Source organism: Anas acuta, chromosome 2 (assembly GCF_963932015.1).
Source record: "Anas acuta chromosome 2, bAnaAcu1.1, whole genome shotgun sequence".
Classification (NCBI taxonomy): domain Eukaryota; kingdom Metazoa; phylum Chordata; class Aves; order Anseriformes; family Anatidae; genus Anas; species Anas acuta.
The window spans coordinates 147006812-147021320 of record NC_088980.1 but is presented as its reverse complement, the minus strand read 5'-3'; the positions used below and the strand labels follow the sequence as shown (position 1 = coordinate 147021320).

Here is a 14509-nt window from a genome sequence, read left to right as displayed (position 1 = left end):
CCAATGTTTCTGTAAGTCTTCTCCAAGTGAATGCCATCAAACTAACAACAGCCAACTCTGGTTTGGGTCAAAAGAGCACGAAAACAGGATTCTAAATCCTAGGGCCGTAGGAAGGGAAGCAGGGAGAGAGAAGTACAGCCTTGTACGCACCACTGCTGAGGCTGCAGCTTGAATATTGTGCTCAGCCTTGGGCCCCTCACTACAAGAAGGATATTGTGTTGCTGGAACACATTCAGAGAAGTGTAACAAAGCTGGTGAAGGGACCAGAAAATAAGACTTATTTGGAGTTGCTGAGGGAATTGGAGTTGTTTAATCTGGAGAAGAGGAGGCTGAGGGGAGACCTCATGGCTCTACCTGAAACGAGGCTGCAGCCAGGAGGGTGTTGGTCTCCTCTCTCAGGTGACACATGATAAGATATGAGGAAACGGTCTCAAGTTGCACCGGGGAGGTTTATATTAGGTATCAGGAAGAATTTCTTCATACAGAGGGTAATTAAGCATTAGAAGGGGCTGCTCAGTGACACAGTGGAGTCCCCTTCCCTGGAGGTATTTAAGAGACCTGTGGACGTGGCACTTAGGGACGTGGTTTAGCAACGGGACTTGGTAGGTCAGGCTGATGGTTGGACTTGATGGTCCTGAAGGTCTTTACAGCCTCGATGACTCTGTGATTTCTGAGGAAAGAGGTGGTGATGAGGGCTGTGACTGCAGCAGTCAGTGGGGTTTAACAGCCTGGAGTGGAGGAAGGCAGGGTTGTTTTACGATAAATGGGTACGGTGGGGATTTTCATAGCTGAATCCATAAACACCCCATTTCACTGCAAGATTGTATTGAACCGAACCGTACTGCCTCTGGCACAGCCCAGCCTTTACCTGTATCCCTTGATCACCTCCAAGTAAGCATAAAAATATCTGTGGAGAAACATTTCATCCACAGCCCACACTTCATTACAGCAATTACCACACACCACAAAACCACACCCTGCCAGACTGCCCTGCAGAAGCTGCCATCTCTCCAGAAACCCTCGTCATCATGCCTTTGCATCCAGGCCCTTACTTTACTCTCCTTTCCCCACACACCAGACTGCTGGGGAAAAAATAGCACAGCAACAGCTTTCAACAAAGGATGAGCATCTAGTGGAACAAACGCTGAGAAATGTTCCTACAGAAGTGGTGGCAAGGCAGCAAGGCACAAACGTTTCCAAAAAAGCCTGAGTTAAAAGTAGCAACATCACCGAGATTTAATTTCTCTGCTTTTGGGGAATTTATCAGGTGCATGTGTGTGAGCCCATTAACGTGAACAATACACTTTGCAAGGAAGATTTGAGTATATTGATGCACACGCTTTAAGTCTTTTAAAAGACTTAAACACACAAGTCTGGGGGTAAATGAAATACTTCAGCTGGTTAAATCAGCTCGGTCGGGTCGTGCACTTAGCTCGGTTAAATATCCGAGAGCCCAGAAATTGGTTCAGTTTGCCAAGCTTTATTATCGAGCACAGTGTTTGTAACTCACAGCAGGTTATCAACAGCGGGACTGCATTCGGGAGATACCATGACAGCTGGTATTGATTTCTGGCAGGATTTAGGTCTTTTTTTTGAATCCTCTATCTCAAGTTGGAAAGATGATTAAATGAGTATGTGCTTTTAAGCAGAAATGTATACATTTATTAATTTTAAGAGGCATTAAAATAGGCAGAGTTGCATACTGCAGCAAACCACAACCACAAAGAAGGCACGCTACTTTTTTTTTTTTTTTTTTTTAAATCAAAGCACTGCCTCCCATCAGCAGGAGCAATGAGAAAGGTGAGAAGGAAAGACAATTCCACATCTGCAGAACAGGTTACCTGCAAGTGCTGAAAATCCTGAGTGATCCATTATTTAGGGCAGTGAAATAAAAGAAACATCAAAAAGCTGCTCTTAAACTCCCAATGTGAAAAAAGAAAACCGAGAAATGCTCCACAAACCTTCAGTTGTGCCCATTTTAGCAAAGGCCCTAAGTGTGTAATTCAGTAAAAGATCAATGCATGTCATGAAGTCACAAGAAGGCAGTGTATTCAGTAGTAGCAGCCAAACAATCAAAAAAAAAATAAAATATGATCCAGTTAATGCTGTAAGCAGCATTTTATCTGTGATTTATTATAAAGCTGCTAGGAATTATGCAGAGGGAAAATCTGTGGAGCTCAATGCTTTTATTGATAAGGTGGGGAAAAACACACCAGGAGAAAGAACACGTGTTTAAACGAGTGGCCTAACATTTAAACTTTTGGGGGAGGAATATGGAAATACCAAATATACACATATAATCTCTGGAAACAATTACACTAATTAAAACAATACCGAACATTTGGAGAGAGACATGGTACGGAAAGCACTCCAAAATGATCTCCCCAAAGACACCGATCAAACTGGGTGTGTTCAATTAACAGGAGAAATTAATTGCAAGTCAAAACCCCCGCTGCTGAGAATCACTCAGCCTTTAGCACTCCCCCCAAGCCTGGCCCCAGCGTTTAAATCCTTGGACTGTCAGCAGGAGCTTTTCAGATGAGGCGGTTAATTGGAAAGGCTATTTTCACGACTGGTCCAGTGAAGCCCCAGCTCCAGTGTTTCCAGTAATGAGTTTCATCATCAACAACAAAAAAATACCCATGATTTGAGACGAAGATGGCCTTTTACTTTGCACTGCCCGTCCACCTCAACACCTACATTTCATATTTTTATCTCCCTGCTCTAGGCTAAGCTAAGCCAGACAGAATTAACTCGTGTTGACTCTGAAACGCAGCCATTGCCTAGAAAAGCAGGGATCCAAACCACAGAGCCTTTCGGTTGCTCTCTGCTGTGACCTTCTGGAATTCCAGAAACAGTTCAGGCTGCCAATTACCATCCCAAGCATTCAAATAAAATCATAACGAAGCAGAATTCAAATTGCTTTGAAAGCTTCAGATAGAAAAGAAAAATAATCTCTTTTACAGACAGAGATATGGGATGCTGTTCGCATTTCACAGATGTGGAAACGGGGATCGTGGTTGCACCAGATAGTAAATTCAGTTTCAGTATGTCTAGCACAAGATCAAAAGCACCACAGCTGCATGACGCACTGATGAAGTGCAACCCACTCTGCCAATTCTAATTTTGCACCGGGTGATGCTCCAGCAGGTAGCGTCTGCCCTTCTGCAGGTGGCTCGCAGCCAGCGGGAGGGTGATATCGTGTGATCTGGCTTCTTTGGACGTGCTACCGGGTGATTCGGCACGGCACACCAGCGGTATTGATGAACGCGGGACCGTAGCCCACGGCTCGGGGCAAAACAATTTGTAAGGGTCAACCACAGAAGCGCCTAGCAGACCTGAGAACGGTTCCCGCTCCTTCCTTCATCCCAGGCTGGTTTCCCACCTATTGGGCAGCTCTGCTGCCCAGCACAACCAAAGCGACTTTCATATTAAAACTGAATCCTGAGGATTTATTTTGCAGGTTTGTTCTAAATACTCTCCCTGCTCCCACCCCGCTTACAGAGGTCCCGTTTCCATCCGTCCCAGGTCCAGCATACTTCTTTCCCCTCAAACCCTCGCTCTGCTCACCAGCTGTGGCCCCTGCTGCCTCACCTCTACCCTCACAGGCCGAGAGAGGTTTCAGCAGCTACAGAGTTGACACTGCAAATATTTAGGAAAACATTTAGCTTGACAAATGCAAATAATCACAGCGAAGTCAAACAAACCTATGCGTGTGTGCAAGGGCTTCCAGGGTCTAGTATCCAAAAAGTAGGACACGTTTTTATGCTTGCTGCGAGACACTCGGAGACACTACTGAAGATGTGCTATATAACCCACATAAATCAAAGAACACTACTCCTACTGCTTTAAATACCGCTTACTAGAAAAGTATTTTTACTGCAGGTTATTAAGTGCAGACTCTAACATATGAACCCTCTCTGGAGGTGCTCAAGGTCATGTTGGATGGGGTCCTGGGCAACCTGATCTAGTGAGTGGCATCTCTGCCCACGGCAGGGGGTTGGAACTGGGTGATCTTTAAGGTCCCTTCCAACCCAAACCACTCTGTGATTATTGTAATGAACTATACACATGGATTACTAATTCTGGGAAAAACAAAAAAATAAAAAATAAAAAAAACACCTTTCATCAAATGCTTAGCCCAACACAGAGACAGACACAAAAGGTAAAGTAAATATTAGAAAGTAAATGTTAGAAATGTGTTGAAATGCATCCTTGTCCCAGTTTCCGCAGCAAACGCAGTACATGACTGCAACAGAGCACCACTGTTTGAATTGCAGTTTGGGAACTGCAGTAGGACAAAGCAAGCATTACACTATTACAATAAACTATGTCAAAGGAATTGCAAAGAACAAACTTTAAAAAGTTAAAGAACTTCAAAGCCAGAAAATGCAAGAATTAAGTCTGCCTGCAAAAGTTTTAGCAAGCCCTATGGCATTATACCTCTGCAAAAGCACAATTACAGTCATATTATTTTCCTCTAATGTCCTGTATGAGTGGTGATAAGGATTTGACCCAATGTCTGTATTTTGCTTATTCTGTAAGATGAATTATTGGTCTGAAGTGGCTTCATTGGTGAATAGCACATGAAGCAAGACGTAACGAGCAATTTCAACTAGCATCCACGGTACCAAAATAATGGCCATGGAGGTACCCAGTGTTAACAAGAAGTTTAAATATGAAGCAAGTTCTCCAGAAATCTATTTGCTATTTGGTGGGAGAGAAAACACTGCACCCATATGGTGTCTTTCACCAGGGGACTGAATGTTGCTGCTGATGGGGCACTTCAACACACTATATGTGAACTTCGAGATAGATTCACTGGCTTCTACAACTACAGAGTCAGAATAAGTGCAGTGAAAGACTACAAGAGCTCTTTCTACTTTTCCTACCAGCCCAAGAAATGATTTATCAACTTCACTAAAGCCACTTTCATGGTAGCAGACTTCAAAGACATACTCCTGAGCAGCTTCTGTGTAGCAGAGGGCTTATTGGAGGAAATGAAGGTCTCAGAATTGTCCTGACTGGCATGCAAAGTTTCAGGATCAAGAAACACCGATACCTTGCATGTATCAAACAGAGCCAGTGCTCTGAAGTTAGCTGGAACAGTAAAGGTCACAGTTACAGATACAGATATCACCGGTGGATTTTGCCCTAAAACATGCTGTCATGACAGTGTAGCAAGAAGAAAAAGAAGAGCAAAGTGCTCATTAAGAAAGCATCTGCACCAAACCAGGCTGTTTCTTGAGCCTCTCTCAAGCCCAGTAAGGCCTTAGGAAGCTTCATGCCAAAAATGGTTTCAGTGACAGCACCATAAGGGGTGTCCCAGTGCCAATCACCGTGCGCTGGCAGAGTCCTGAACCAACTGAAAAACAACAATCCTGAGGGATTTGTGGTCTTCCCAGTACTCAGCCCTTAGAAGACCAAGTGACAACCTGATTTTGAGGCCCTGCCCTGTCTCTTAACAGGCAGCAGGGTCACTGATGACACTAATCTCAGTGCCAGCTACACGAACTGGACGTGGTCACCACGTTAGCTCTGCTGCCACAGCTGTGCCACCAAGGAGCACGGGGGCCAGGTGGCACCACATCCCCTGGCTGACCTTGCTGTTCCTTCAAAACCCGTGCTGCAGGTGCAGCCACCACTCCTCAAAGTGTTTTGTTGGCTTCGTTTGCTTGGTCAAAAGGCACGACTTGGATATAGTGGCAGAGCCTTCTCCAGCAGGATTCAGTGCCAGCACAGCTACGCTGGCAGAGCCTGGGTAACAAAGATGTTATCTGCAAGTCCCTTTCATTTTTCTCAGGCCGAGGAGGATTGCCCAAGTCAGGAGAGCATTATGTGCTAAGTCAAGAAGCTGGAATCCTTCTAAACCACTTGTGAGTCAAACATAGCCCCTGGACTTTCCTGAGTTTTAAATAGGATTCTTTCCTTTCCTGCAATGCTGCTTAGGTCAGTTACAAACTGCACTGAAAGGAATTATTCCTCAGCAGGATTAAAACCTATACACTTGGCCAGGAAGATAACAGACCTCAATACTTAGTAATCTGCTCTACGTTACTGACAAAGTGAACAAACATCCCCCTACTGCCCCTGCAATGAGCTATCACCAGAAATAAATAGTTTTTATATTTATTTTATAAATAAAAAGGAACTATTACCACAAATATAAAATAAATATGAGTAGTTCTTGTATATTTTGTAGAGACAAAACTGGTTTTGTTTAAGGAACACGGGAGCATCCCTCATTGCTGTCAAGGGAAGACTCAGCACTTGACAGAAGGTAACAGCACACAGGGCTGAGTGAACCAGAATTCAACTCCCATGCAAGATGCACACCTATGCCGATTGTATGTACTTTTATAGACAAAAAACAATGAAGAACGTGTTTAATTCCACTTCGTGTGTTCAGATTATAATTACCATTCATTTCATTTACAAGCTGAGCTCAAGCACTTGTTTCTGTGCAGGACAATCAGGAAACACAGAAGACAAGAGCAGCCACTGACACGTTGCTATAAATCACTCACCTGAAACAGCATGGGAAAGCTGGGGCAGGGATAAAACCCAAGCAACAAGAGAAGTTCTACTACTCCCACCTATTTCTTCCAGCTTAACAGCTTCATTTTCAGAGTACTCTTTCAAGCAGCCTCCTTTCTGTATATCTCTATGAATTCCCAATGTCCCAAGCCCATGCCCTTTACCTTTCCGTCTGCCTCTTCCAGCTCTCAGCCATTCTTTCATATGATGCTAAAAACTCTTCTTAAACCCAACTCCTACGCTGTTCTTCCACATCACTCAGGCTTAGATTTCAGGCTTCCTCACAGTGCTCAGACTTAGCAAAAGGAAGACAGGATGCAAGCAAGATCAATCTCTCCTTGGCAAAGCACTAACTTACAGCAGGAAGCACCAAGTCACCTTTGCCAGTGTGCCACTACCAAACTCAACGCTTCTCTAATTTGGAGGGAAAAAAGAAAAAAAAAAAGGCCAGATCCTCTTTCCTTGACAAATTTAGTGGAGAGATGAGACATGGGGGCTCAGAAGAAGAAAAGAGAGGCATGAATAATGCAATATTAGGAGTGCTAGTTATGTCTTCCTTGCTCTCTAGATAGAGCTAGAGTTATCTTGTGATTCATTTTATTTAGAGAAGCCTGGGGACTTCAGAAAATTTATCCCAGCTCTTTCAGCCCCCCACGAATCTAAATGCTTGAAAAGATGAGAAATCATTTGGAATCCTTGGCCAACACCCTTTCTAATCTAGAAAGCAGAGTAGGAGACAGAGCAGGCACAATACGCTGGCACTCTGGCCACTTGAGAGCGCTCCCACAGTAGGGGACACGTGAGCTGGCCCAACCAGCCTGGGTCCCCATCACTCGGGCCACTCCGATGTATGAAGTCAGCAAGAGGTACTGCAGCTCCATCAGTCCTCTGATGCTGTTGCTACATTAAAAAATAAGAGTGTTGCCCTGACACTGCATGGAAAGGGCCCAAACACTGGCTAAGTTATTTTGAAAATACTCATTAAAAAAAACTCAAGAAGGCAGCAGCAGTAGCAGTCCAGTCATTCCACAGTTACAAGAAAATCCAGTGGCACAGGGAGTTTCCACAGTAAAAGGGTTTCCCACAGCCTATTGTTGGAACCACTGTGATTGAATTGCTCACTTCTTACTCAACAGGCTGCTGATTCAACCAGAAGGCGATGCCGATAATTTCCACCTTCTGCATTCCATCCACTGAGGCCCAAACCAATAAAAACTCCACGTTTAAGAACACGTAACTGCATCTCGTACTAGTTACTTGTTATTTACAGTACATACTTCTTTTGTACGGTATCTTTCTGCGAGTCATTTAAACATACACATAATAAAACCATAAATCAGGAATTTTAACTGATGCCATCCTCCTTATCTTGCTAGCTCCCAGCTGGACATGGACTACAAGCAGGTGATTAGGAGGCTGAACACAGCATACAACCTACTTTCAGATTCACTGCTGTCTGAAAAAAAAAAAAAAAAAAAAACACACAGGTCAGAAAAAATGACAGCAGAAAACCTGACAAAATAATCGGATAAAACGTGTTGTCCAGCTTGAGATAAACACTGTTAATACAGCAGACAAAACCCAGTCTACTTGTGAAATTGAGTGACCTGCTGCAGCTTCCCAGGGAAAGCCCTCAGGCAAGGAATTCAGATGGAGCCAGGGAGCAAGCCGGTGGAGGCTATTTTAAACCCAAGCCTTGCTACAGCTACCTCCAGGTGCAGCCCTAAATTCAGCAACAGTGTCTTTGTTTCCCAGAAGCAGATTTGAAGCTGATCTCTGACAGGTAACTGGAGATCCGCTGTGCAGTTCTGGAGGCACGGCGTGCAGCTACCCTCCAGAACAAAGCTTGAGCTGTTAGTTTTTAGGGAACAATTCACATCTTTGTTCTACTGCAGAACCCTATATGCATTTCTTTCTCTTATTCTGAAAGGTTTGCTCAGAATGCAGGCAGTGGAAAGTACAGAAAATTCCCTAGAGTGAGGTAGGGAAAAAAAAGATAGGAGAAGCATGGCTTGGGGCTAATAAATTAGTCATTACTGACTTGATAATCCACACAAACCCTTAAATGTGCTCAACATCTTGGAGCTGCGTTTTTAAAGTCTTAGGAATGAAAGCACAGGGAAGGAGCTTGTTTCAGCAAAGCAAGGAGGAGTCTGACACAATCTAAACAAGTTAAATTAGGGAGGGGTAAAAAAAAAAAAAAAAAAAAAAAAAAAAAAAAAACAAGCTTCCAATACTTGCTTTCTTTACACACAAGCATAGGTGTGCACACAACAGATGCTGCTGAAGCCCGTCCAAAAATCATGACTGTATCACTGCCCTACCTAAGCCCACAAAATTGCCTTTGCTTCAACAAACAGTTAAGCCTATGCTTAACCTAAAGACCATGAGTAAAGGCAACCGAAGTAAACAGGATTTGAGCGCTTTGCTAGCTAAGGCACAGACTTCCTCTTTATACTCCTTAAATATGAAGAAAGTGTTTTGCTGATACACACGAATAATGAAAGAAAAGAATGAATGTTGAAAATTACTTGAAATTCCTACGATATTGCTACAATAATAACACACCATTTAGTTAATAGCTTATAATCAAAATATAAACCTACCATGTGTCACTGAAGTCCAGGTATACACCATTAATCACCGATGATGTGAGCACTACCTTACGCTTTATTAGGAAAGCTTTAAAAATCCTGAATATACCAAAGAAAAGGAAAAAGTTCTGACCTGTCCCATTTCTGAGAAATGTAAACTACCAGTTCTGCAGTTATGGTGACATGTCCATTGAATGCATGTTTAAATACTGCATGGGGGACACTGAATATGCTGTCCAACATTTGCTGATGCAGACAGTCTCCAGCTCCTTTTAAATATGCAATACTTAATTATCTGGATGAAGATTTTTCAGCTGAGCATCTGACTCAGGATGATTTTTAAAACTCACTAAAAGAAAACCTGTCAGAACTTCTCAGAATAGAGCTAGTGCAAAAATGCATCGCTTCCTCTCCTTTGTTTTAAAAATAGCAAAACAAAAAAAAAAAATAGCTGAAATGCTCTAACGCCTTCGTACCTTGAAACACAGATTTTATACCTTGAAGGGAAATCAGGGACATGCATTTGCTTCCTCTAGAGAAATTCCTACAGAATTGATGCTTGAAAGTCTATTTGCAGCTACCAAAAAATAGGTTACTTTTAAAGTTGAGTTCTCTGAGTATGATGGGATGGAATGGGACAGAATGGGATGCGATGGAATCGATTGGAAGGGCCCTTCAAAGACCACCTAGTCCCCCTGCCTGACCTCTTCAGCACTAACCAAAAGCCAAAGCATATTTATGAGGGCATTATCCCAATGCCTCTTGCACACTAGCAGGCATGGGGCATACCCACCTCTCCAGGAAGCCTGCTCCAGTGCTGGACCACCCTCACGTTAACATCATTGTTCCTGATGTCCATTGGAACCTCCCTTGATGAAAATGAAGCCATCGAGTAGCCAGCACTGAAACTGATTCTCTCAATGCATGGATCTGCCATTGCATCCACGTTTTTGATGCCCTGCTTGCCGCTGGCCGGGCAGTGCTGGTGAAGGCTGGAGGCCACAACCCCGAGCTGTTGGCGAGGTGAAGCAGCAGCAGGGGCCTGGTGGCCTGGACAAGGCACCCCTGGGGCTTGGTGGGTGGTGAGGGGCACAGGCACAGCATGGGAAGGCCTTTATTAAGGATCAGCAAATCCATGTGGGCTGAAAGACACTGGAAACCAGGTTTCACTAGTTCCTCTCCTACCACAACCACTCGTTTATGTCTGAAATCAGCTGCCCCGCTCCTTACACAGCTCCTGTCTCCCACTGCACGTGAAACCAGTACCATCCGAGATGCCGGTGACCTAACTACACAGTCCTCACATGTTCCCAAAGCACTGCTCATCCCATACTCTGACTGGTGCAAGAGTTTTGGGGAAAGCAGTAACAGACAAACGTCCAATTAGGAACTGGATCATGCTGCATGCAGGAAAAAAAATTAATTGTTGTCCTGGCAACTTTGGTATTTCATACCGTTTGATGATCTATTTTTCCCAAATTCTGTTTTTGTTTTTTTTTAATGAAACATTTGCATCTACTAAAAGGTGGTGTTTAAATAAGGACATGTTTTTGTGACTAATAGAAGGTGACAGTTTACCTGATTTACTGTTTCTTCGATTGCTTCCATATAGTGATTAAGTTCTCTGTCCATTGCAGCGTATTCTAACATGACTTCCTCCATACTGTTAACATCCTCCGCATCATCTGCAAAACAAAATATTTCGTACAGGGATGATCAGCTGTGTTAGTCTCAGGAAGCATTTCTGCTTTACAGATATGAAGACAGGCATTAATGTGAATTTCTTACAACATCTGTAAGGCACAGCAGGTGTTTTCAAGCTCCTCAAACATATACCTCCTTCCTATTTTGCAACTGTAAACCCTGACATTTCTTGGGTAACTTGAACAAACATCTTACTCAGAAGGACACTTCCCTGGTTTCATGTGAACAAGAGAGAGTGTGTGTAATTGCATCTACCAGCACCTAGTCATTAGGCAATCAGGATATTTTCTGCAAAAGTTATATTTCATGACTCATCACGTTGCCTCAGAAGTACTCAGAAGAAACTGAAATGCCCTCTCAGTACAGTATAGTCCACAGCTATAACCAGACCCCTTTGTCCCCAATAAACACAGCTAGTGCAAAACCAAAACAGAGCCAGCAGTTTATAACCCAGGAAGCAATGGAAAACTGAACAGTATTGGGGAATCAGACAGTAACGTTTTAATTGCCAGTGAAAAATCAATGAATAAAGGCCACGTGCTTAGTAATTCACATCCACTTTCATTCTCTGCCGCACTGCTCCTAATTTCACCCCTTTCATCTCTACCTACACCTCTGCTTTCCCATTCTGACCAGCTGTGCATCTCCTCAGCTGGGTGAGGGCTCTCCCTGGGTGCTGCAGGGCTGAACAGGCGGCAGCAGTAACTCCTGCCACAGGGGCACGCACCGCACCAAATGCTGCCACCTGTGGGAGGACAGCCAGCCACAACCCCTAACCCATTCGGGAAATTAAGGTGCTAGGAAACAAGTTTCTACTTCTCCCTCCCCCTTTTATTCCCACTCTGCAGTTTCCAGGTACAGAAAAAACAGCTGGAAGGTGTGAAAGAGCCCCCCAGGTTGTCACGCAGCATTATTTTGGGGGCAGTCATTTAACGGAGGGTTCTCCTTTACAAGCAGTGGAAGCGCCCTTAAGTTGTGATATTTTCAGGAGGAAAATCACTGTATAGCTTCTTTTTTTGTGTGTGTGTGAATACAGGAAAATGCTTTCCTATTTGGCAAGGCAGCACACTTCTCAAGTTGCTAACCGTGTGAGCGTGCTGGAGCACCAACATCCCTCTCTGCACAGCGCTACCATACAGCTCTGTGCGTGGCTTATGAGCAGAACCTGGAGTTGTTGCTGAAATGCATCACCCGGGGAGGAGTCGCACACCACACCGATGGATCCGGGAGACAGAAGAAAAAGTGCTAAGGCACATTTACCCCAAAAAGATCCGTAATAAGCCATACTATTTTGTGAACATGGCAACTACAGTCACGATGTTTCCCGTAATTCTATCCAGTCTGTCCATTTTTTTCATTAAGCAGATGAATGAATAACGCAGACAGTTTTGGCATCCCCGCATCTTTCTTCTGAATAATCAGCATTTCCTTCTCCCCTTTCCCTTCCCTCCCACCCCGTTTCCATGCCCTGTCTGGTAACCATGACCGTGCTCGTTCCTTCCTGCTAGGAAGCATGTGAATGAAGCGCCTCCTTGGAGGCTGCCACCAACGGCACTCCGTGAATCACAGGAAAGGTTTGTGCAGCAAGTGACTGTCATTCTCCTCCCATGGCCAAAATGAATCACATCCACGGCATAAAGAAACTGCAGCGGCCTAAATCGATTTTTTTTTTTTTTTTTTTAGGGGAAGAGAAGTGCATTGTTGAACACCGAGAGAGCTGCATGAACGCCACCTGTCCTGACTTCACAAAAAGTTTTAGGTAAGGAATAATAACGCTTCATCTGATCCCACTGCGCTGGGGAAGCGCGCTCAAATAAAGCACACCGAGCTGGAACAGCTCAGGGAAGAGGGACATTATCTTAACTATATCGTGCCCCACATCCCTCACATCCTGACTGTTCCTCCCATCCACCTGGTTTAAGTCCCAGCGATAGTCACTGCTGTCTCCCTGGGCTTCCATGCCCATGAGGCTGTGTGTGTTATGTTATATATACTGTGAAAGCTCTGAATGTGTCCGACCCTAACACACAACCAGAGCACACCCTTGAAGGCACGATGGAAATAGAGATGGGTCTGAAAGACTGCCTACAGGCCAGCGATGGCCAGCCCCTATTTGTGCCCCCTGACAGACCCAGCAGCACGTTTTCCACCTGCAGTTCGAGCTCCTGAGAGCTAAGGGGAGGTCTCCCACGTTGTTCCACTCATCTCCCAACTCCTAAAGGAGACCTAAAAGAAAATTTACATTACAGGGTATCCCATTGGCCTTTACAAAACTATCACAGCCCCACGTTAGACACGGTAATAGCCCTCCTGTGCATGGCTCCTCCGCTCCCACCACACTCTCCTTTCCCCTGGTGAGTTAAAATTACTTCTGCCCCTCCCTGGTAAGGAGCAGAGCAGACCTTGAGCACACGTGGTGAGAAGCCGTGGGTTTCTGTGTGGGGATGTGAAGTTTTACAGCTCACCAAGGCAGGGATCCCAGAAGCTTCGATGTTTCCGTACAACAGACACCCCCACAGACTAATGAGCACATCCCAGCTGACCTCACCTTACTGGGGAACAAGAAATTAGGGAAGAAAGACTTACCTGCCCTTCCTAATCACCATCCTGCACCAAATTCCATCAACCCACTAGTTTAATTGTGCTATAATCACAAGAGGAATCCAAATTTATTTCTAACATCAGGCTTCTGTAAGATTGAAATGGCACTGTGTGTTACCCACTCCACAAACCCCACCGCCACCTTTATTTCAGCCTGGAGACAGGCACTGGAGGTTCATGAAAGAGAGAGACTCGAGGCACTCTCCCTCTCCCACCAGACTGGGACTGCGTTATCTGCTGAGTGCCCTCCGACCAGACTCCAGCCAGCTCTCCAAAGCACTCAGACCTTCCCCTCTGCAGGCCAACAGCCCAGCTCGACGTCAAAACCAGCCGCTCTGCGAGTGCTGGATGGGTGCCTCGCTGCTATCTAATCAAAATTTATCCTCATCTTGTTTCTAATCCATATCTAAGGAATGCATTGCGAACCCTCTGCATATGCTTTTAGCTACTGCCACAAAATACCATTGAAGTTGCATGCTGTAGTTCAGTCTCCTTGTTATCTAGGCTAAATACGCTGAGTTTAGTAAGCATTTCTCCACAAGCCTTTACCCTCACCACCCAGAGATTACACATTTTGCAACGTTACATCTTCTACTCAGAGAAAGCCCAGTTCAAGGCCATAATTTTCATTTTCAAAGGCTCATGTGCATCATGTTAAAATTGGCTGGCTGAACACCCACTCTTCATAAGAATGAATTCAAGCTCACATGACAACACGAACTCTCTTTATAATAGCAACGGGGCGACTACTCTGAAAAGTCTCCCTACAAATTGAGTAAGAAAACTACACAAAGAGATCAGCAAGAGTTCAATTTCTCATTTCTAATACGAGATCAAATTGATCATGCTCAGGTGCCTCACTGCTGATTCAAACTGTCATCAATCAGGGCAGGGTTACATATTGTGAACCCCAAAGTGCTAAAACAGAAGTTAAAGTAATGGGATAGTCAAATCAGTTCTGTTTTAACACTTTCTATATTAACACTCATCTAAAATGCCCCCCATTTGCCCCAAACATGCTTTCCTTCTAACATCTGAGTTCATATTTAGTGTTTGGCTCCCAGTACACATCC

The 14509-nt window shown here is 44.4% G+C and overlaps 1 protein-coding gene across 2 annotated transcripts in view; it reads right to left on the bottom strand.

Annotated features, from left to right (window-relative positions):
* NSMCE2 (NSE2 (MMS21) homolog, SMC5-SMC6 complex SUMO ligase) overlaps positions 1 to 14509 on the bottom strand; it is a 133137-nt gene that overhangs the window by 93172 nt on the left and 25456 nt on the right. For both annotated transcript variants that reach the window (XM_068672643.1, XM_068672644.1), the window contains one exon: positions 10710 to 10816. In XM_068672643.1, the coding sequence (XP_068528744.1) occupies positions 10710 to 10816 (107 nt within the window). The remainder of the gene's footprint in view (positions 1 to 10709; positions 10817 to 14509) is intronic.